We start from the raw sequence: 24,308 nt of genomic DNA, 5'->3' as shown, positions 1-24,308 counted from the left end.
TTTAACTTGCTGTATAATAAGCAGGAGTCTCCGTTTCCCAGGCTCGGTAATTTATTGACAGTTTTTGGCTGACAAGCTGAATCACAATCTACGGAGCCTCAGTCTACGCTGAGACATGTTGGTCAACCAGTTTTGTCTTATTACACCATGCTGTTATGTCTAATTTCTGGGGAAATAGTTGAGAATATTCACCTCGGTTTGGGTGTGGAAGGAACCATTTGGAGTCCTTTTTAATGAATCATGTCTTTGTGGATATAGTACTGAACTCTGAAAACCCAAGCGATAACATGAGAGCCTGTTTATTACTTGAGATGGGTGTACGTTTAAAACAATGGAGTTAAACTTGAGCATTTATTTATCTTTTACTTGTTTCTCACATGTAGAGGAGGGCAAGTTGTCACACTTTCATTTCGTTGTACCTGTAAATGCCTGATTACAAAATGATATTGAACATTTACAAAAACACTGAACGTTGACCTATAGTTAAGGCATGTTCTCACTCTATAAAGTGGAAGTTGTCCCAATTGAAACCTGCAAATTGAACAGCTTGTAATGTAAAGGCAACTCACTGTTTTAGTTTCCTATTTATTTGAGAGCATTGCGCCAATAATTATGTTGTTTATTTGTGTTTTTGAACGATTCGAGTGTAAGAAAGGGCTCAGTTGTTAGCGAGTCTTACTGTATCATACTGTTCATAATTCCTTTTCTTTTGGTTCACTTGTTCATGGAGCACTAGTTATGCTTTGTTTTTCATTCGCTCACCCCCGGTTTCACAGACAAGGCTTAAGATAGTCTCAGACTAAAATGCATGTTTGAGTAAATATAAATATATATCTTATGTCAGTTCCATTGTTCTGTCTTAGGACGCTCAAATGTAATGTGACATTTTTCCAAAAGCTGACCTGACTTAAGCTAAGCCCCAACTGTAAAACTGGGCCTAAAAATAAATGCTTTAAAAGAGTCATTTGTTCATGAATCAGACCACACTGATTGTGCTCTAACGCTTTTATGCAAGTTAATCACGCCGGTTGTGCAATACTGCATTTTTGATTCACTAAAAAGAAGCGGTTCAGAAGAGTCGTTTGTTCATGATTCAAACATCATACTGGTTCCGGATGCTTTTGGTTCACTAAAAAGAAAACACTTAAAGTATCTTGTTCACAGAGTACTGGTTATGCTTTGTTTTTGATTCACTAAAAATAAACAGATTAAACGTTTGCTCATGCTATAATGCTTTTTTGATTCATTACAAAAGTTTTAAGGGAGTTTATCGTGAGTGGAATTACAGGTTTACTGGTTGTTACGCTGTATGTTTTTGATTTGTTAAAATAACTGATTTAAAAGAGTCACTTGTTCATGAATCAAAGTATGCTGTTCGTTCTATGCTGCGTGTTTTTGATTCAGCGAAAGGAACCAGTTCAAAAAGAGTCATTTGTTTATGAATCATATGCCATTATGCTTCTTCTGTGTTTTTAGTTTTGCTAAAAACATCGTTTTCAAGAGTGCTTCATGTTTGTCACCAATCTTTATGTTTGTTCGATCAGATCAATTTTTGACGAGCTCTAGTTTTAAACTAGTTGTATTTGAAAGCACTTCTAGGCACAAAGACCTTATAGTCCCTGAGATACAGCTACATCTAATTTTTTTTTTCCTTTTTCGTTTTTTATTCAACAGATCCCGTCTATAGTGCCCTGTGCTTTACAGTATGAGACACTTAATAATGAGACACAGACCCAAGAACATGATGACTGACAGACAGGAGAAGTGAAGGGACAGGAGCAGCAACAGTTGTCTCAGGTGGGACGGGACAGACTCTGTTATCTGGGGCATCTCACAGTAGATGCCCGTCCAGCCCTGGTAACACTGACAGGTGAACTTGTGCTTCATGTCCAGGATGTCTTGGCTGTCGAGGTGGCCGCTGACGTGGAAGCGTGGTCCTCGGATGCCGTGGTTGAGTCGAATGTTGAAGAAGCGAGGGTTGAGGTGCAGGTAGGCCCCGGAGTCCAGGCTCTTACGGACACATTTGCCGTTCTTCTTGCACAAGGCCTTGCTGCACAGCTTAGCAGCTGAAGTCACATTAATCACATAGTGACCCAGTGGACCGTCAATGTACTTCTTCACTGTCAAGCAGTTTCTCTGCGCAAAGGCAAACACAAATGTGTAAAAGATATTTTTATCTTTTTTACACATATATACAGTATTTATATATATATATATATATATATATATATATATATATATATATGTATATATATATACACAGTATGTATGTGTATATATATATATATATATATATATATATATATATATATATATATATATATATATACAGTATATATATATATATATATATATATATATATATATATATATATATATATATATATATATATATATATATATATATATATATATATTTTTTTTTTTTTCAGTTTATTGACTGTAGATTGTGTCTGCATATTGTTACTGTTAACTATTTATTAATTTAAATAAAATTAAAAATATATAAATTGTAGGTTAAACACTTTTCCAAATGAGAAAGTTTTAGATCTAAAAATGTGTGTTGCCTTCTGGAAATCTAGTTAAAATAAATTTAAATATTACAAAAATAATAATTTGTTAAAAAAAAAAATTACCAAAAAATAGTATAGAAAATGCAGAAATAAAACTGGTCAATTATTGTGCAGTTGCCTCATTTTTACATTAGAACATTTACATTTACATCTTTCCCATGATTTAATGCTCACGAAAAGTTCATCTTTTATAAAAGAAAATAATAATAATAATAATAAATAACAATAATAATTTAATAACAATGTTATTTATTCGTTTATTATTTATTTAGAATGCCTAAATTCACTTGTAGTATTTAAAATAGTTCATTTCCATTTTTAATGTTTTATTTTAAATTTTTTACACAAAACATTAGAAAATGTAATACTGGCCATCTTCTTACTTTTTCTCATAATAAAGATAATTTCTGTTAAAATCTACTTCCATCCGCTTCACCGAACATGATGCAACTAATCAGAAATTTCCTTCCAGTGAGTTAAATTGTCTCGGCTCATTTACTTGCGAGACGAATAAACATAATTCCCATTATGTCACGCAACGTAAAAACACATGAGCATTTTGTTAAATCTTTCCATCTGCTTCAGTTTACTCTTAACCCTGCGCTCTCTGTAAACAGGAAACGGGATTCACCCACAAAATGAGCATGTGTCCTTCAGGAGCACGTCTGTCTCTGTGTGATACAGTAAATCACCACAGAGACGCCATTATCAGTCACAATGATACTAGTTAAAATATGAATTGAGGTTGGAAGGTTTCCTGAGCCTTAAACATGTTTAATATGTTAATACCATCAGCTCAAGCAGATGCTGATCCCCAAATGCGGTGGGTTATGGTTGCTAATATTAGCAAATTAAGCTAAAAAAATGCAGCAAAATGCAGATTTAATGTTGCAGGATAGTGTTAGCATTTACAGGATTATTGATTCAATGATTAAATCTGTATTTGTTTTCAGTCTGGCCTTTTCCACCACTGAATAAAAATATATTTTTATCTCGCAATTCTGATGTTTGTTTGTTTGTTTTTCTTCTCAGAATTGCATGATATAAACCCAGTTGTAAAGTCTGAATTATGATTTATAAAGTCACAATATTGATTCGGCTTTTCAGACTAAACCAGTTTTAAGACTGATACGTTCTCAGAATTACGAGTTTATATCTTGCGAGAACAAAAAGTGTCAAAATTTCGAGATATGAACTCACAATTAAGTTATCGTGCAATTATGAGAAAAAAAGTCATGATTACCTTTTCAGTTTTTCATTCAGTGAGTGGAGGAAACATGCTTTCATAACATTACCATGTATGTTTTTACTAATTATTTATAAATGTTAACATTAATACTTTTATTCAGCAAATATGCATTGAATTGATAAAGTTTATGAAAAAGTGATGAAAAACTGTGTTTTTTTTAAAACTGATGAATGATTTGTGCACTGAAGAATGGAGTAATTATGCTGAAAATCACAGATGTAAATTACATTTCGGAATATACAGAAATATAAAACAGTTCTTTAAAATTGTAATAATATTTCACAATATTGCTCTGTTTACTATATATTTGATGACACAAATGCAGCCTTGAGCTTAAGAAACGTTCAAAAGAATCTGAACCGCGCTAAATAATGAGTACCTGGGATCTTGCGTATTCGGAGGAGCCCCACAAGACCACCCCATCGGCCCCCAGGGCTGCGCTCTCTCCTATAGTGTGGACCAGGTCACTCTGTTCAAAATTAATATAGTTTTCCTTTGTTAATGGAGAAAAGCAAGAGACCACGTCATATAGTAGCAGGCCTAGACAATAAATTTGGTGATAGTTTTGCTCAACACAAACATCACAATTTCCGTTGCTTGTATGTATGGTTTAGCTTTTATATGTAGCCATGAATGATATCTTTTATCATCTATAATGTAAGGTCTGGAGCCTGCACTATAACAATGAACATATGGAAGCTATCGTTTGTAACCTTAACTAGTCATAATAAGTACATTACCTTGTGATGTACCTCGCTGTCTAGAAAGGCGGGTGGTCCCATCAAGCTGAAAACACGGCTGCAGACCTACTGCAGAGTTTGATTTGGAACATTCCACTCATAATGAGGTGACAGATGAGTGTTTAAGCATATCTCTGGCATTTAAGATGCCGGGGAGGTGGGTGATTTAGGGAGTGGGTCTGTCACTCAAGTATTTGACGAATGATTAAAACAATGTGTGTTTGACAGGTTCCTCTGTATGACAGGAAAGCGTGCTAAGCAGCAAGCTGGAACGGAGTAAAGCAACTCAATACTTTCTAAGCAGTTGTTAAAGGGATAGTTCACCTAAAAATGTAACTTCTGTTATAAATTACTCACCTTCGTGTTGTTCCAAAAGACCTACGTTCATCATTATAACACGAATTAAGATGTTTTTGAGCTTTCTGACCCGGCATGTAGACAGCAACGCAACTGACACGTTAGAAATCTAAGGTAACTTGCAGGTTTGAAAAGACCGAATTTTTATTTTTTGGTTAACTATTCCATTAAAATCATGGGATTTCAAGAGAAGATGCTGTTTGGCTACTTTCCCCCTTTAAATTATAGAAAAGGCAAAAAAAATAAATAAAAAGAAATCACTTTTTCAACTCCCAACTCAAACTTAATTATTGAACTTTAACCCTATATGTGAAGTTCTACTCACCTCTGATAGGACAACAAATGTGTATGCATAGAAGGGCCTGGAATAGACAAAAACAGGAAGGGTATAGTCATTCCTGGCAATCGAGGCAATCCGCATGGCCTCCTTGACACGGTAATGCACGAATTTAACAGTATTAGCTGAAGACTTGAGCTCATAGTCAAGGTAGATGGAAGGATAGAGAGCCGTACTCTCCTTCCACAGCCACATCAGGTGATCATTGCGCACATGCTCAATATTAGGACACTCTCCAGTGTAACGCAAAGGATGCTGCTTATAGCCATAGTTGTAACAATCAGGAAACAGATAAAACCCCCAAAGGCCATGCGGTCTTCGGCTCTCGGCCAGACTCAATGTTGAGTTCATGAATACTTGTCCGGCTCTCTCAAAGAGCTCCTTTGCTTCATTCTCCACCTTGCTTTGCGGCCAACCAGGATGCAGTTTCCTTATAAGCTCCTTGGATTTGTTCCGGTAGATGTCTTTCGAGCCCCAGTTGCGAACCCACTGCGGTCGCCAGTTTTCCCAATCGATGACACCAAGCCCGTGAAAGTCCTTGACGGGTATGAGCTTGTCAATGTCGGCTCGAGCTTTGCTGAGGTGCTTGCTCAGGCTTTGGTTCTGAGGAAGGCCACCATTGATGGGGACCCCAGAGCTGGTGTAGTAAGGATAGTATCCCAGGTGACTGTGGTAAAAGATGGTCACGTTGGGTCCGCTCAAGGTCTCGTTGTGGTTTGCAACAATGTCGAAGACACTGAGGTCCAAATCCACCTTGTTAAAGAGACGGACAAGAAGTTATTCCCATCATTTGGACCACACACAACATTTGCTAGATTATTGACACATGTTCAACCTTGAATCGAAGACGGCAGGATTCAGTAGGAGCGTTCCACACCACCACAAACGGACGATGGGGCAACAAAGGGCTTCGGGCCTGCTTCAGCTGATCTGCCCGAGCCACCAGTAATCCACACACTGCCGCCGCCAGGAAGCCAATCAGCGCCATCGCCCCAATGCCTTCATAGATCGATCAACCCACAAGCCAAATATGAAAAATCACATCGCTGTTGAAAAAATTATTACATCATGAGGGTCATTTGACAAAGATAATCAAAGATGAGTTTGAGTGACAGACAAATGAGGGTCATTGAGCCGTGGTGCTCTAGATTCCACCGCACAATGATCCTCTGTACTGTACCCAATTGACTGTCCTCTCATTTCAATGCACAGTTATGTAATTCATGCATATAAGACTTAATTAGGTGACTGCAATCTAGCAGAACTGGGATTTGCTAGTGTTTATTGATATTTTGAATTGGCTTTTATTTTTTTTAGTAATATTTTTTTGTGGTTTTGTCATTTTTATTTTGAACTTTTTATATTTAGATTTAATTTATTCCAATTTTAGGTTCCAAACATATTTACATTTCCTATTTTTAAATTTAATATTTATATTTTATAAAAATAATAAAAAAAAACACTGTCTAGCTGTACATAAATATTTATCCTTGGAAAAGTATTATATTATATTATATTAGTTACATGTTTGAAAATTTTACATATGAAACATAATACAAACAAATAGTCCTGTCAAATAATAATTGGTCATTAATTGCATCCAAAATAAAATTGTTTTATTTGTTGAAATATATATACATGTATGTGTGTGCATTTATATATACACAGTACATATTGTGTAAAAAATTCACAATTAATCATTTGAGAGCACTCTAATAAAAAAATAAAACATTTATAAAATCTTTAGCTAAAATAAAATTTAATAGAAATTCTAGAAGAAATACTTACACCTCTACATTTGTGTTGTTTGTATTGTCCTTTTGGCAGAAATAACTTTGGTAACACTTTATTTTAAGGTGGCTTTGTTACTCACATGTAATTACTATTGTAATAACAATACATTTTGCATAATTACATGCAAGTAACCCTGAGTCAAATCCTAACCATATAGTAACTTAGTTACTCATTCCTCAAATGTATAATCATATTGTAACAAGCACACCTTAAAATAAAGTGTAACCAAACTTTTTAGTAGATGATTCTTTTACTATTCCTTTATATATCATACCTGTTTTTTCCTATTCATCCAGTCATAATTACAATATATAGATGTATGCAATATATTTGCATGAAAATTGCAGTAAAATGTTGCTCAAAGGAGCAGTTTTACCCAACTTTGTTGACAATATCTATATTTACGGCCTTATATAGACCCTCAAAGGATTAGTTCACTTTCAAATTATAATTTCCAGATCATTTGCTCACCCCCATGTCATCCAAGATGTTTATGTATTTCTTTCTTCAGTCGAAAAGAAATGAAGGTTTTTGATGAAAACTCTCCAGGATATAGTGGACTTCAATGGACTCCAAACGGTTGAAGGTCAAAATTACAGTTTCAGTGCAGCTTTAAAGGGCTACAAACAATATTGCGCAATGAATAAGGGCCCTAGTTCGTGAAAAGTCACAATTTGACCATTAAACGGACACAGAGACATCTGAATATGTGTCATTGAACATTCAACCGCTTTTGATCGGTCCTCCTCTTCCACATTTGTAAACACTGACTCTGTCCTTCCACTGAAGTCCATTATAGCCTGGAATGTTTTCATCAAAAACCTTTTTTTTCGACTGAAGTAATAAATGCATAAACATCTCGGGTGAGTAAATTATCAGGAAATTTTCATTTGAAAGTGAACTAATCCTTTAAACACAGACCCTTGGATATTTGGAAAGTGTTTTGTAACTTTGGTTTGGGTAACACAAGAAATCATGTTAAACGACGAGATACGAATTTTTCATATCACCATTTCAACCGTTTATAGGCGTTTTGGAATTCTTCATTTTGATCTTATTTTTCCTCCTTGATTTGACGTTTGAAAATGTCATGTGTGTTACATTAAAATTCCTTGCTAATCTCCGTCAAATTCCTCTCACAGTTACGAGTGTGATTGTGTACACTCGGGGGGCCTCGTAAATGAAAGCAGTCCTTAACGTGCCTGTTTTCGGGCCTATTTATTTTTCAAATAATTCTTAAGAAACGGGTTTGGTTCGAAGAGAAAACAAAGACAAAAGAAAACAATGATATCAATTCACCATCCGAAAGGGTTTCTTCCACTCAGATATTTTTCATGGATGGCGTTTCCTTCTCGTGGGTTTGTGGGAGTTTTTCAGATAAAAAAGAGGAATGATGTAGCTTACTGCACATGTGGAAGATCTGCATTTCCTCTTGCAGTGAGATGGCAGTGAAACTTGTCCATCTAACCAAGAGCAACAACGTGGTGAAGTCACTAAGTCTTTTCAGAAACCACAACCATCTACAGTGCCCAACCACAAAAAAGACCCCCCAAAAACCCGTCTGAGACATACTGGCACTGCTTTCTCCTCAGACAGACAGTGCTCAAGGGACATGAGAACCAACTGCGTTTTCTTTCTCTTCTTTACAAAATGGACTGATTGAATCCAGATGGCAATGGAGCTGCACATCTTTTTTCGGCATCAAACTTTTTATTCATTTCAAACTGGAACGGATGTTTATGGGTTTTCGAAAAATGTAAAACAAACAAAAAAAAAAACGATTTAAGATTTGTGCGTTATTCATTTTTTTCAATTCTGCTGTTATCCAGCTACTGAAACGTATTTTCCCCCGCAGAGTAAAAAACGAATCAAAACTAAACTGAAATGTAATTCCTCTTGACTGTGACACCATATCGAAAAATGTTATGCTTCTTGTGTGGCTTCTTATCACAAAAGGTGACCCCTAATCACTACTTTATTTCACGTAGTTGCAATTTCATCAACTATAATCTCTTAAATTTGAGTTAGTTTCTCACGATTGTGACTTTCTATCTTGCAACAATCACAATTGTAATACCTTTAACTGTATATTTAACCATTTAACTGTATATCTTGTAATTATCAATTTGTTTTCTTGCAACTATTAAACCCACACAATGACATTATATTTCGAAATTATCTTGTCAATCGCTATTTTGCTTTTCCACAACAGCAATATTGCACCTCTCCACTGTGACTTTATATCTTGCAATGTAACTTTGCATCTCAGAATTATGTTATATTTTGTTTCTGATAATTATATTTTACAGTGTGACTTTTTCTATCTCCCAATTTTACAACTACTATATCTCAAAATCATGATTATTATGGTAACTTTGTCTCACAACTGGACTATATATCTCCAATTTATTTGTTGCATTGTGACTTAGAACTGCGTTTATCACCCCAAAGCAGGCCAAAGTAACCCTCTTCGATATGAACAATGCTTTCACTTCACATTGCAACCAGCATGCAGCTGGAAGAAATGCAGTGGTCGGCTGCAATCAGAAGGCCTCATGCTCGCAATCCTCCGAATCCTGCGTTCCCTAACTTGAAAAGCAATCTGGAAAAAAATACATGTGGAACCAGGCCTCTGCTAAACCTATAAGCTCAGAAACATCGTGCTGCATCTGACAATTGGGAAAAGACTGTAACTGCATTAAGCTTTTCCAAGATGATTCTCGTAAAGTCTGCAAGCGAACGGTCTTGAGTGTAACAACCTCTGGCGTTCCTCTAAACATGAGCTTTAGCGTGAAATTCAGTGATGAAATGTTTCAGTACTTTCCAAAACATGTCACAGTGGCCTGTGTGGCCTATGAATTTGATATTTACAGCCTGTTTGAGCATAAGTGTGTATGTGATTATGTGCTAATGTTATAAATATGATTTACATATGGCGCATGGCTGATGTGGGATATGTTAGACGGGGGTAAGAAAGTACGACTGCCTTGCTTAGCCTTAACAACGAACAGAAGAACTAAGCCAGCAGATGTGGTTTTTGCCTGCTGCAGTCTGTTTATGGAAATACATATGTGTATCATTTATGTTGGTCCAATAATGCTTATGGAAAAGGGCTTGCAGGCCAAGTCCAACGTCAACATCTTGAAGCAAGGTATTATCAAAATTTGGCCTTTTGTATAATGACTGCTTTATTACCTTGTATATATTACCTGCTATATTTTATATCTTGGATCCATAACTTTATATCTTGCAGTGAGGCTTTATCATATTGTGATTTCATATCCCACAATATGACTCGAAAATTGACTTCTCATATCTCAAAATCTCTATTTCACAACTTTATTTCTCCCAATTGGAATTTTAAACATCCTAACTGTAATTTTTCGATAAGACTTTATATTTAACTGTTCTGAAATTGTTTATCATAATTGTGATTTTTGTATCTCAAAATTACATTATTTCTCGTAATTACATTACCTCAAAACTATAACTTTATATCTCGCACTGTAGTTTTTTATCTCACATATTGTATTTCTCACAATTCTGAAATTGTTTCTCATAATTGTGACTTTTATCTCATAGTTGATCTTAAAATATATTTATATTAGATTACTATAAGATTTTTTATCTCAAAATATGAATAATGACCTTCTCTGTCACTAGTTTTTTTTTATTGTTTATACATTTACATCACGATTCTGAGTTTGTTTCTCACAGCTGATTTTATATCTCAAAATATGAATAATAGTTTATTTACAGTTGTCACAATGTAATTTTATATCTTTTTATGGTTTTTATCATAATGAGTATATATCTCTCAATCACTAGTTTATTCCTCACAATTGCAGTGCTTCAAAGCTGTGACTTACAATGTGGCTTTTTCATTTTCAATTTCATTTTTTCCCCTGCTTGATTGTATTTTTCTCATAGTTGTGGTTTTGTGGCAAAAACGTACATTTTCTCCGCAGTACATTGCAAAGAACCCTTTTCTGTATCTTTGTGCAGCAAATATGTCCCCATGAGTCTTGTCTGAATGACCTGCAGGGTCCCATAGATATTTACAGCGCTTTATGTGCTTTGTCTGGCCACATTACATGCTGGTAGGAGTTTGTTTATGTGCTGTCGCTCTACATTTGGACGGTTCCCATGAAGCAGGTTGTCCTCACAATGAATACACTGCTGTCGCTATTGAAAGCCCCTCGAGTCCATCCGCCGTGAACTTGTCCGGTCCTAATTAGGAGGAACTCGCTCTACACACACACTTTACTGTACCACCAAAAAGCTTCCCTTGAACGTTATTATTTTATTAGTTTCCATGGGTTTCAATGGTTATTTAGTCCACAACAAATAAATGATTTCATTATTAACATACGCCAGGTAATTTCCCGGTGACCACTTCCCGTCGAATGGCACGGTGACTTAATGTTTACTTTGTGGAAAATGCGCCTAATATATTTTTAGCCAATTAAGGATCCGGGAAGTAAAAAAAAAAAAAAGTATCAATACCAGCCCTGCTTTCTGCATGCTTTGTAGCTTTGAATCCTGCATTATATGCAGTGAGCTTTGAACACGTGATAAAGATGGATTCTTAATTTCGATAATCACTTTGCACTAACCTTTTAAGCCAAAGACGAGATTTCCTCGACAGCCGCTGGTTCCAGCACATCTGGTGTAATTATCTTGTCTTTTGACTGAATATCCAGCTGAGGCGTGCTATATATGTTCAGAGATATCAGTTATCGGGGGTTTGCTGTGAGGTTGTTGAGTGGCGTTGGCGCACTCTTGCGTTGTTAATTGATTTGGCTCCTCCTCGTCAGGCTCCCAGATGAACTGCAATTAGTGACTGCCGACATGCCAAAGCAGTCAGTGCTGCTCCACGAATGCAATAATTCTGAGTGATTTTAGCCTGATTATAATAAAATGCTTTGGCTTTTGTTGTTTTTGGGACTTGATGTTCAATTATAGGGTTTCATTGTAAGGGTCAATGAGCTACAAGAGTGTACGCTTTGAAGAAAAGGGGAGAAGATCTAGTTGTTTGAATTGTATTTATGAAAAAAAATCAATTTAATGACCCCAGTATCGTATAAAATATCCGCACCGCACACAATTTTACAGTCTGAATGGACCTTGTCTTGTCGTGGAAAAACCGAATGTCACTGAGCCATATAAAAACGAGAGCGTCTAGCCTATGAAAGCATCATGTATTGAGAATATGCTGAGCACAGCACCGAGAAACACACTTGATATTCGTTCTTGTATTTAAACAGTTGTGAAAACACGTTCGTCCTTCTTACCGTAATGCAATCTGATTGTTGTTATGGAGAGTAAATCCACTGCAGTAGACAGTTTCTGTAATGTCAGGTGGATTAACGTTTCAGACACAAACGTTTAGACTACATGACAGGGTGGGAGCCAGTATCTCTGGCACTTACACGAGACCACCTGCCAGCTTCTCCCTTTCTTCCTTCGCACTTTAAAACACATAACCTACAGCTTTACTGTTTCCTTTCAAATACGGTGTTACTTTTTTCTTTGAAAGGACTTGTTTTGGCATTTCAATGGTGCATTCCTGTCAGCGTTTATCTGATTTTGTTACCCACACCAAAGGAAGTCCCCCTTCTCTGCTTGCAAAACGCGAAAATTGCATACTTCGACAGTATTTGGCAGCACAGACAGATCAAGGACTACGGTTAGGTTGCATATTCTTATGTAACAGTAGCGGGGTGGTGGTGGGGGGGTTTGTTCTCAGTCAGCAAAGTACAAATACAGTGTGAGGAGGTGTACGATTAGCGTAGTATATCCGTAGTGTTACAGTGCATTTGAGGGCTGTGCAGGGTATATATATGATTGGCCTAGAAAGTATCAGCCAGGTTTGGCTCCGATCGTGAGCTTGGCCTTTCTCCCGAAGTCTTCAGCCCACCCTGATGGTCCAATAAAAAATATATATACATATCTATGTACACTTAAAAAACGATGAACTAGTTTAGAGGTCTGTTTCAGAGCTTTATGTCTTAGACGGGGCAAACATTGTGAGGGCGAAACATCAGAGATGGAAAAAGAGCAGGTTGCAGCACATTATCTGATAGAAAACAAGATATTTAAAGTGATAGATCACCAAAAAAAGTTGTAGAATACAAAATTAGATATTCAGCAGAATGTGCAAGATGCTCAAATGACCCTTTGCTGTGAGTTTGATTGACAGGTGATCTGACCAATCAAAGTGCAGAATGTGCCATTTCGCCTGACAAAATAAACCAGAGAGAGTAGATTTGTAATTGTAGGTTGAAGTACTAAAATGACTTGTCAGTGACTGAAATGACTAAAACTGAAACAACAATCAAGTTACATAGAAATTAAGCTATATAGAAATATGGAATTAAATGAAAATAAACACTGATAATACTAAAGATTTAACATTCGTATGCAGTAAAAATGATTTAAAGTATTTATAAAAACTATAATTTTAAGTAATGCTGAAATGGAAATACATGGGCCTAGAAATACAATATCCAGTCATTTTTATCTTTATAATTATTTTATTAGTAAAACTATTCACTCCTAGTACAGTGGCTTTGAGTAAAAGCATCCGCCAAATTAATACACGTAAATCACTAACAATAATTTTCTGTACGATAATGGCAGAGAAAGCACTTTTTTTCTTTTTACAAAAAGATAAAAAAAATTCAGGGATTTGATTTGCAGAAACCACCAGTAGAGGCTACATTAAAACACACACACTGCGATAACAGTCCATTGCATGTATGGAAGTTGTTGCCACAATTTATACGATTAAACCGGAGCAAAATCTGGCCATGATTTACCCAAAACAAGGGAACAAATTCTTCATTGGTGGCCCTGAACTTAAATGAGCAGGGCAGGGTTCCATCATTTCCTCTACATGAATGGAAAAAAAATATGTTTGTGCATTGAAATGACTCCTCAGAGCAAGTAATCACTAGACCAGAGGAACATGAGCAGTAGACAGTGTTGTGTGTCTGGATGAAGCTGGTGCCTTAAGTTGGTGGGCTCTGGGTGTGAAGAACATCCAGAAAGAACATCCTGACCCAGAGTAGCTTTAACATCCTGCTGGAATAAAACCTGACACGCATTCCCTCACGCCCCATCATTACAAAAACATTAAGAGCGCAGCGCTTCACGGACATCTGGTGGTCAGTTCATTCAGCAGCACTTCACTATTGTGTCAAAAGAGTTTTTTACACCAACCAAAAAATTTTTTTTGTCATTAATCATGGCTTGTGTCTGTTTCATTGACTGCTAACTTTTACGTAACTTTTACGATGCCGAATTTGTTGTATAAAGTCGTTATTTTTGTTTTCATTCTGTACAAAAAGTATTCTAGTCACTTCATAACATTACGGTTGAAGCACTGGTGGCAGATGGAGTATTCTGACAATGTCTTTCATACTTTTCTGGACCTTGACGGTGTTCATTCCTCGGCAGTCAATGGGACAGTCACAAGCCTCCCAGTTTTCATCCAAAATATCTTAAATTGTGTTCTGAAGACAAACGAAGGGCTTGCAGGTTTGGACTGACATGGGGGTTTCATTTTAGGGTGGAGTAACCCTTTAAAGATTTAATTAGTTAAAACTGTATAGTCCGGTATATTCAAGCAAAATTGGTCACAGTTAAACAGCGTATTAATGTGAAAAATGGGCTTTTCATGAATTATTATCTTGCCAAATGTGGAAATGAAATGCTGATTTGTATAATAATTTATTTTATTTGTACAGATGTATGCATAAGTCAGTTATACAGCCTACCGATTAAAATCAAGTGTCAAGAGAGCATTTGTAATACACAAAAATACACTTTTTCTAAAACATTTTTGTAGCTCATTGTAAACAGGTTTTAAATTGCACAGTCAACAGTTCACGAGGAACATTAATCAAAATGAATAAATATATAAAAGACAGGTAATCTTGAAACCCTATGAAGATCTGATTCATGTACATCATGCTACAATTCCTAATAAAAGTAAATAGTGTAAAATGACTCTTCGGTCAAGTGTGGAATGAATAGATTCACAACCAGACTGTTAATAGTGTCTCTCATCTCATTGAATCATACGCACAGTGCTAGATTCATATTTGTTTGTTTAGCTGGTATAACTGTGGTAAAAGTCCTTAAAATACATCTAGTTTCATTCAGTGCCATGGTCTTTGATTTAAATCTCAGGGAAATGTAAGATGTAATAAATCAATTTAACATTTAAACATGTAAAGCTAGATTTGTATTCAAAAGAAAAAATAAAACACCCTAAAATTGCCAGGACTGAAAAGCTTCACCAGGACAAGTCAAGTTAGAGTAAGTGACTGGGACAAGCAGACCATTTTTTTCCAGCTAAAATACATTTCAATTGTTTTTGTCATCCAGAAACTGAAATCTGAGCTTGAGCTCTTGAAGCAGCTTCGACTTTGCCGTTTCCCAGCTGTCTTCCCAGCCTAGAAATCAAACAACCAACTTGTAACCAACTGTAATATTTTAATATCGAATATTACACTTCTTCACAGAACTGTTCACTTTGATTATTAATATGAATAAAACTGTAACTGAAATATACTACCATTCTGATATCTGGGGTTAGTATTATATAGAAATTAACACTTTTATTCAACAAGAATGCATTCAATTGATCCGAGTGTGACAGTAAATATTTTTACAGTATAATGTTACATTTACATTTTTGTACTTTCTATTTATCAAGGAATCGTAAAAATGTATTATGCTTTCAAAAAAATATTAAATGCAACCGTTAAAACTGTAAAACTAATAATAAGAAATGTCTTGAGCAGCAATTAAAAGATTGATTTACCGGCACAAGAATAAATTACATTTTAAAATGTATTATTTTCATTTTAATAATATTTCATTTAAAAATATATATTTTACATTTGAATAATATTTCCCTTTTTTTTTTACCTTCATGCATATATTTCTGACTAAATATTTCTAAATAACGTAAAATCTTTATTGTGGGTATGTGAGCTCACCTGGACTGCAGCAGGTTAACTGAACAGAGAAAGTAGCCTTGGCTCCGAGCGCCTCTTCTGTGTCCTTAAACGACGGCTTTGCCAGATTCTGCTTTGCGAACCACTCGTCTAAGCTGTTTCTCCAAGACGCATTGTTTTCTGGTGTAAGAAGTTCATAGCAGGATCGTTTCATTACCACTTTCTAATATCGTACATTAAGAAAGATGGCCTCTGATGGCTCTGACCTGTCTTGACCCCCAGCAGACCCAGTATGCGTTCGCTCAGATGATTTCGGGCTGCTTTCTTGTTGCTTTGACACGTGCACTTCAGTGTGTATTCAGAGAAAGACAGCTGGACGGAGGCCCGCTCCTCGGACCTCAGGTCAAGGACAGGCTCTTTCTGCCGGGCCCCGTTCAGCATAGAGCTCAGCTGATGGTGCACCTCCTCAGCGCTGTCAGCTCCGAGCGCTGCAGGATAACCAAGGAGAGGTGATAGTGCGCTTAGGGCTTTCTGGAGAGCATTTAACTTGGCTTCATCCTCGGAGGACCCTGAAAAAAACGCATTCGAAGATTCATACTGTTATGACGTGTTTTTATTTAACGCGTTGCTTTAAGGAGGGCTGTAAATCTAAATAAATAACCATAACTGAGTGCGTTAAGCTGTAAAACGTCTCCCAACAAAACAAAAGCATGATGTTTATTAATTACGATGAAAAGAAAAACTTTTATAGACTTGAAAAGCCGTGAAAATGTGATTGTAAATGAAGCATTTGTTTAACGTTTTTGTCAATTTACACTAACTCCGCCCACCAAAAATAGACTGCATTTCCATTTTTTAACAATTTTCAGACATCACGTTTTGTCATTGTGCATTCAAATTAATCTCTATCAAAATACGGTCGGGTCATTTGGATTAGGTTCAAAAAAATAACTAAAAAACACAGCAAACGAACGCAATAAAAAACACGATAACATAACGCAAAAACGTGACTTTTTGAAATATGGAAGGTTAAAAATAAGGTATTGGGTAGGGTTAGGGTCGCTGCAGGGAGGGCTTTGTCATCTCAGTGACATCCATTTAACAATTTCAATTACAATTAAAATTGAAGTTATTGTTGCATACCGTTCTATAATAATAATACTATAATAATACTGTAATAATACAATAATACTGAGGTGCAGATAATCGCCTTTTAATTTCTTTAAAAAAACAAATAGATAATTATAGCATAACCCAAAACTATTCCTTTTTTATGTCTTTTAAACACACTTAATTGTCATTGACCCTAAAATGAAATGACACTTGATTCTCTTAGACTCGTTTCCTCTCACTAACCTTGTCCGTCGTACTTCACATCGTAAGTTATGTTCTTTAGTGAGCAGTAAAATAGCTTTTCAGATTCTTCAACATCTTCCTGAGGAAGAGGAAGAGACCTCTGAGTAAAGTGCTGCTTCACCAGCGCAATGGACATCTTTTCATCTTGAATTAAAGGTAAAGAAAAGGTAAAGCATTAAATACGGAATTTACATTTATTGTTTATATGTGTGTGTGTATATATATATATATATATATATATATATATATATATATATATAAAGTGCATTAAAGCACAAAAATACCTGCGTTGGGATCTTCCAAAATGGCCATCGCGCAGCCAAATAACAGGTAGCTTTTTCTAATGGCATCTTTCTTGGTGTCGTACCCTTGTAGTTTGTTAGCATAAGTATAGTTTTCCAGGTTGACTGTCACAGTACATTTGAAATTCTGATCACACTTCATGTTTTCCACGTTCACGTGTGGCGGCTTGAGGTTATATACATTCAACAGATCGTTGATTTCTGTAAAATATACAAAGATGAATAATTACATTAGACACAGTTGCAACACATAATAAAAACCTTGTTATTCTTTTTATTACGATGTACCACTAGCGTCCCCTACTGGTGTCCCCTGCAATAGCACATCATCTTTACTTGGACAATCCAGCCGGGGCTTTTTCCTCAGTGAGTCTGGAGGGTCCGGCTGTACTGGAACGGGTACACGGACTGGCTCTTGGCCTGATGGGATCTGAGCTGATGTGGATGTACTTTCAGACTCTGAATGCTCTTTCGCTGCCGCCTGACTCACAGATACTGCAGACAAATAGGAAACCTTTACTTTCTGAAATATACGGTACAGACTAGATAAAAAAAAATCAGTAATTTCTTTCAAGTTGAACTCACAGTTCGAAAGGTTTGGGCTCACACCGCTGGTGACTGGCTCTTCGCTGGTCTCTGCTTTATTCTCATCTGATTCATAGACGGGATTTCTGATGCTCAGTTGGTCTAGACGCTCCTTCAGAACACCTTTGAAGTTCTTCTCCGTATCTGATGTTGGAGGACAGCCGAGGATCCATGATAGCTGGTGCAGAGCAACTTTAGCTGCCTGTTGCTCTGCCTGTTTCTTCTTGGTGGAGCCATCTAAGAAATGTAAGAGACACTATATAATATTTTTCCACAGTACAGGGGGTACTAAACAAAATAAACTGCATTTCTGTTGTCAAAACTGTTAATCGCAATTAATCACATCCAAACCTCCCTTTTTTAACACAGTATATTTGTGTGTTTATTTATATATATATATATATATATATATATATCAGTACATATGTGTGTATATGTATATATCATATGAATATAAACATTGATGCAAGCACATGTAATTATTTTTAAAATATGTACTTAATGTAGTGCATTTATACATAAATATACACAGTATTATTCACACAGATATATTATGTAAATAAAAACCTTTATTTTCCTATTAATTGCAATCAATCATTTGACAGCACAAGAAAAATATAACAAAAAATATAATAAAAATATTTACTTAAGTGAAAATTTAATCACCATTGTCACAAAAAGTAAAGGGCCCAGTGAGTTTGAGCTTGCAGACGGTTGTGTTTTCATCATAAACAAACTCTTCTGTTGGTTTTTGTAAATGATGTGTGATGAAATACTCCATGATCCCTGTTCTGTACGTCTGACCTGTTATAGAAAACATTAACACCTGGTTACGCTGTTCTGAAAACCATTTTAACATATCTTAATGCATTCTGACACCTGGCTCACAGTTACACCAAGGTATTTTATGTGAAAGATTTTAGGCTTCAAGTATAGATGAAACTCTGTACACATGAATACACTGACATATAACTTTGACCTCCTTTACCTTCTGCTGGAGCACTGATGCCAAAACTTTCCCATAAAGCCTTATAAGCAGCTTCAGCCGCTTCTTCCTTTGTAGAGCATCTGCCTGACGCAACTTCTCGACTGAGATCCACAGTCACCTTCCCATAAAAGGTGTTTCCTGAAAAAGTCGGAAATATATATTTTTATTAAATGTTTAATAAAAGGTTTATGTCGAGTACGAAATAAATCAACTGACAAATAAACAACTGGAAATCACTAGCCCTCCCTGCTGGTGTCTCCACATCACCATTACCTGGGCAGTCCATCCTGGGCTTTTTCCTCAGTGAGGCTGGAGAGCTGGGGTCTGGAGGATCTGGCTGCACAGGAACAGGAACACGGACTGACTCCTGGCCTGATGGGAGCCGTGCAGGCTCTTTCATTTCTTCCTCACTGATAGATACTGTAGAAGTAACCGCGTCCAAGCTGGTGCCGATGGCCATGGGCTCTTCACTGACCTCTGCTTTATCAACTGTGTCATAAACAGGGTTTCTGATGCTCAGCTGGTCTAGACGCTCCTTCAGAACACCTTTGAAGTTCTTCTCCGTATCTGATGTTGGAGGACAGCCAAGGATTCCTGACAGATGCTGCAGAGCAACTTTAGCTGCCTGTTGCTCTGCCTGTTTCTTCTTGGTGGAGCCATCTAAGAAATGCAAGGTAAACGTGAGCGAACAATAGCTTGTGAATCAATACCAAACCTTTCGAAGGTAGGTAAATCGTGTTTAACAAATGACTAAGAGCATTAGGGCAGTTACCTTTGTCGCTAAAAGTAAAAGGCCCAACGAGTTTGAGCTTGCAGATGGTTGTGCTGTCATCAAAATCTTCTATTGGTTTTGGGAAGCCATTTGTACTGAAATATCCCACTGTCACTGACTTGTAGGTCTGACCTGCTGCAGCGAGAAAGAAAACCAGTTTTATTGAGCAAACTCAGAATATCTGAATGTTCTGCTGAAGACATTTTGAAGAAAATATGGGCTGTTAATGTCACCATTGGCTTCCATAGTTAGATGAAAAAATACTATGAAAGTCAATGGTGACCCAAAACAGCCTTGCTACAAGCTTTATAAAGAAATTCATACAGATTTGGAATTACTTGAGGATGAGTAAATGATGACAGAATTTTCGTTTTTGTGTGAACTATTTCTTTAACCGTAAAAACATAAACACTTCAGAAAATATTGTTATAATAGATTTCGTCCTGAAAAACATAAAACATAATATTGAATATTAAAGGAAGAGTCCTGATGTGTTTAAAAAAAAGGAAGGGATTCTTGCCCATTAAAGGGTTAAAATTAAGATTTATTACACAAACCTGAAATAGATTTATTTACAAAAGCATCACATCCAAATTTTTTTGTATACATTTCCCAGTATTTTATCAAACTAACAATTATTTTAAGGCTTACGATTGTTTAGTTTTTTGGCCTCATGTTACATTTAAAGCTAAAGATTTGTACTTTACCTTTTATTGGACCACTGATGCAAAAACGTTCCCACAAAACCTTATAAGCTCCTTCAGTCGCTTCTTCTTTAGAAGAGCATCTGTCAGACGCAACTTCTCGATTGAGATCCACCGTCACTTTCCCAAAGAAAGTCATTCCTGAAATGTCAAAATATTAAAAGACGTGCTGTAGTATGCCTATCTCAGAGTATCCCATTTTTGAAAAGTCATATTTTACCTGAGGAAGATGAAGAGGAGGCCTCGGGCTGCGTGACTGAGCTCATTGGTTCATCGGTGCTTTCTTCCTGTAATTTGAGCTGCTCGAGGGCAATGTATGCAACCTCCTGATGAGCGGCCTTTTTGTCGTTAAACACCCTTTTGCCAGTGAATCTTTGCCCATTCACCCTCACTTTACCTCTGTAACCTGTGTAGAGGACGTGAACTGCATGAGTATATGTGTACATATACAATTTAATTTGTTTCTAAAGACGCAATGATGTAATTAATGTTAATTGAACGGATGATGAATTTGTTACCTTGGGATTCTTGATCCTCTGAAAAATCAGGGAACTTGTCATCTGGCCATTTCTTTGACTGACAGTATTCATAAAGGTGGTTTTTGTATTTAAGTGGGTTGCCAGGAAACATTGGTACTGTTGATGAAGAAACACTGGAATGAATACAGTCGGACTCAAACTGAGAATGACTCGAGGTGAGTTAAACTTGCATAATTTCACTTATTAATTTGTTCTCTGCATTAAAATCAAAATACTACTTAAGACAATAAACTTTCGTGATAGAACCTTTGCACAAAAAATGCACTTTTTGCAAAAAAAATGCTAAAACCAAAAGCTTTACTTTTAAATTATGTTTTTAAAACTTCAAACGTTACTTTATTATTACAAATGAGCAATTACAAATGTATTTAAATATATGGTAAACGAATTAAATACGTTTTCATTGACTTTGTTCACTAAAATACATTTGATTGCAAATTACGTGTCTCATTACATTAAATTGAGATCACACTTAAGTATATTCCATCACATTATATCTATAGCATGTACTATTTTTACAATTATGCTTAGTGTACTTTTTAACAAGGAATTGACTCAATCTTAATTATAATTTCTTAAATATAAGTAGTATTAATGCGGCTGACAGAACGCATTAAAAGCACGCAGAAGCCAAATGCCAAAATGAAACAAACGCCAATGGTATTATTTTCTTCTCACAAGGTGTCCCTTTCTCCAGTTGGTCCACTCTTCCTGTCAGGTTGCTGATCTGCTCCTCGTGTTGATCTACTCTCGCCTGCATCTCTTTGAGTTTGTTAACTTCAGGACCGAGGTTCTCCAGCAGATCTTTGTTTTGGTCCAGGAAGTCCAGGAAACGTTTCATGTCCCGATGTTTTTCCTAAACGTTACATCATGTTTTAGAAGCGAAACGATGCAGTTCACAGGATTTAGTGCTGATCGACTCTACTTACCTTGTCGCTTTCATCTCGGTTCTCCTCAAAGCGAGCGATAAACGCTTCAATCTTATCTTTCATGGCCTGCTGCTCACAATCCCGAACACTCTGGCGGTCTTTCATGGCCTGGACATCTTCCTGTTGACCGTCTACCTCACACGGGGCTTGACTGAAATTCTTGTCCAAAATGTTGTAAAACTGCACAGGAATTTGAAAAAAAGAACAAATGATCAAATTACACCGAAAAGCAACATTATCCTAAATAACAAAACGAATCATCTCCATCCACCTTCGTTATCTCCTTTTCCAAGCCTTTCATTTCTGGGACGTGCGGTTCGAGCTCCTTGGCCAGGTTCAGGAGCGTTTTGTGATGCTTTTTCATATCCTCATTGCTCACTTTGAAGTCGGGTGAATGCATTACGTTGTTCCGTACAGTTATCACCTGAATTGTTGAGTAAAAATAAGAGTAAAACGTATTATCCAGCGCAAGATGAGAGCTTCCTCACACATAGAAGTTCTGAAACATCTACACTGAAGGGAAATAAAGGATATGTCCTCTTCGGTATACTTACGTCTCTCAATAACTTCCCTTCGATCTTCTTAAAGTGTTTACAGAAATTCATTAAGTTTAGGATGGCAGCAATATCAAACTGATCAAACGTGCGATGTTTCGTGTGCCCACGCGGCATATGTGCCTGTCATAAGAAATATGTGCAGTCAACAATGTGAATCCTTGTTTCCCCATGCAGCAGGAAGATTTAACAGACAGCACTCAATCGCAACACTCTATGCTTACTTTGGCGACTTCCCACTTATCCGTAGGCCATAGATGAGGCAGACAGTTGTCCCAGTACATATAATTGTCATTGCCATTATGATTGGCACCGATTTCCTTCTTCCAGTCTTTACACGACTGACAAAGCTGAAAGAAGCCAAACACAGGTTAAGAGACATGGTAATACACTTTTTGGTGCATTTCCATTTGTGCTGATGCACTTTTATTTCAAATGGCAAATGACACTGCTACTAATCTAAATTTGTATGAATAGTAGCATATAGTATGTAGCATGTCTATCAGATATATGCTGTCTGTCCAGATAGATAAATGTATTACTACGTTTTACATATACATTATAAATAAAATAAGGCGATTTCTATTGTTTGATCGGCATCGCATTTACAGTGTACCTTATTCGCATTTTTGCACTTTAAAGGACAGGGCTGTGTGTTGAGCTGAGGTTTGTTTCGAAGAGAACTGTGATAGGTTTCGGTTTCCTTTTCGATGAAGCCCCGAACGCGGTTCCTCAGTATGTAAAGGCTCTCCGTGGTTTTCAGCCAGTTTTTGTAGTTTTCATCACTGAAGCGACCGTGAGACTGTGCGCCGCTCATGATCGCTGATGAAAGTCGCGGGGATCGATCACTCTTTCGATGCAGTAGAGCTGCGCTGCGACGCGCCTCCGCTTTCCCTAAGCGGGTCAGCTGACTCTCCGGGTTGCCAGATAATCTAAAAAAATCAACATCGGGCGCTATCGAAAGAATATTAATCGAAAGGGGATAACGTCTTTGTTGATATTTAGTACCATGGTAACCGTAGTCAATAAAGTAAAATCGAATCTCTTTAATGTCGGTATTATCGCATTAATAAGATCTTGTTTTTTCATTAGCTTATGTTTGTTGCGTTAAACATTCCTTTTTTAATATTTTTAACACCAAGAATATATCTATAATATATAATAAAAGAGAGAGAGAGAGAGAGATGAATATTCATTATTGGGTTTGTAACCCTAATTATTATCTAAAGAGAGTTACAATTCATCCAATCAAGCACATTAAGGAATATGGCGTGATATTTGAAATTCAGGGTAAACATCACTTGCAAGTGAACGCATGTGAATCAACACTTAGAACTGAAGTTATGTATAATTAAGAAAAGAGTTCATGAACGGAGAAACTTAAAAGAGCTGTTAGTTAGCGCCATCTAGTGGAGATCAAAACGATCAAAACGAGTATTTATTGACAAATTTATCTTGGTGATAAATATGGTAGTTTCAACGGCACAGAAAACAATCATTATATATATATATATATATATATATATATATATATATATATATATAATGTATATATGTGTA

At 36.4% G+C, this 24,308-nt stretch overlaps 2 protein-coding genes across 4 annotated transcripts; both read right to left on the bottom strand.

Annotated features, from left to right (window-relative positions):
* Positions 1-1,698: 1,698 nt before the first annotated feature.
* Positions 1,699-6,244, bottom strand: hyal6 (hyaluronoglucosaminidase 6). Its single transcript, XM_043228554.1, has 4 exons — positions 6,092-6,244; positions 5,245-6,009; positions 4,202-4,291; positions 1,699-2,136 (listed from the first exon to the last, which is right to left on the bottom strand). The coding sequence occupies exons 1-4, from the start codon at positions 6,242-6,244 to the stop codon at positions 1,699-1,701; spliced, it is 1,446 nt and encodes a 481-aa protein (XP_043084489.1).
* An 8,527-nt stretch (positions 6,245-14,771) lies between these two features.
* Positions 14,772-23,661, bottom strand: si:ch211-91p5.3. Of its 3 annotated transcripts, none has more exons than XM_043228465.1 (20): positions 23,365-23,661; positions 22,973-23,098; positions 22,749-22,871; positions 22,466-22,618; positions 22,195-22,374; positions 21,944-22,121; positions 21,245-21,361; positions 20,947-21,132; positions 20,730-20,867; positions 20,023-20,157; positions 19,524-19,910; positions 19,251-19,388; positions 18,929-19,066; positions 18,263-18,499; positions 17,966-18,172; positions 17,660-17,878; positions 17,376-17,519; positions 16,286-16,588; positions 16,062-16,199; positions 14,772-15,512 (listed from the first exon to the last, which is right to left on the bottom strand). In XM_043228465.1, the coding sequence occupies exons 1-20, from the start codon at positions 23,563-23,565 to the stop codon at positions 15,424-15,426; spliced, it is 3,537 nt and encodes a 1,178-aa protein (XP_043084400.1). In that variant the 5' UTR covers positions 23,566-23,661; the 3' UTR covers positions 14,772-15,423. The 3 variants fall into 3 exon arrangements, with proteins under 3 accessions (XP_043084400.1, XP_043084403.1, XP_043084402.1); XM_043228468.1 differs by having other exon boundaries at positions 18,014-18,172; XM_043228467.1 differs by having other exon boundaries at positions 20,023-20,154.
* Positions 23,662-24,308: the final 647 nt, after the last annotated feature.

Source organism: Puntigrus tetrazona, chromosome 25 (genome assembly GCF_018831695.1).
Source record: "Puntigrus tetrazona isolate hp1 chromosome 25, ASM1883169v1, whole genome shotgun sequence".
NCBI classification, from domain to species: domain Eukaryota; kingdom Metazoa; phylum Chordata; class Actinopteri; order Cypriniformes; family Cyprinidae; genus Puntigrus; species Puntigrus tetrazona.
Note: the sequence above shows the minus strand (reverse complement) of the source record. Positions and strands in the feature narration are given on the sequence as shown.

Excerpts from the sequence above, each read along its gene's own strand:
- hyal6 (XM_043228554.1), bottom strand. The coding sequence starts at position 6,244 with ATGGCGCTGATTGGCTTCCTGGCGGCGGCAGTGTGTGGATTACTGGTG. Across the intron at positions 4,292-5,244 it reads CATTTGTTGTCCTATCAGAG|AGTGACCTGGTCCACACTAT; the intron begins GTGAGTAGAACT and ends AATTTTGAACAG. Across the intron at positions 2,137-4,201 it reads CCGAATACGCAAGATCCCAG|AGAAACTGCTTGACAGTGAA; the intron begins GTACTCATTATT and ends GCCTTTGCGCAG.
- si:ch211-91p5.3 (XM_043228465.1), bottom strand. The coding sequence starts at position 23,565 with ATGAGCGGCGCACAGTCTCACGGTCGCTTCAGTGATGAAAACTACAAA. Across the intron at positions 17,879-17,965 it reads ACCAGTAGGGGACGCTAGTG|AAATCAACGATCTGTTGAAT; the intron begins GTACATCGTAAT and ends TATATTTTACAG. Across the intron at positions 16,200-16,285 it reads TCTGCTGGGGGTCAAGACAG|AAAACAATGCGTCTTGGAGA; the intron begins GTCAGAGCCATC and ends TTCTTACACCAG.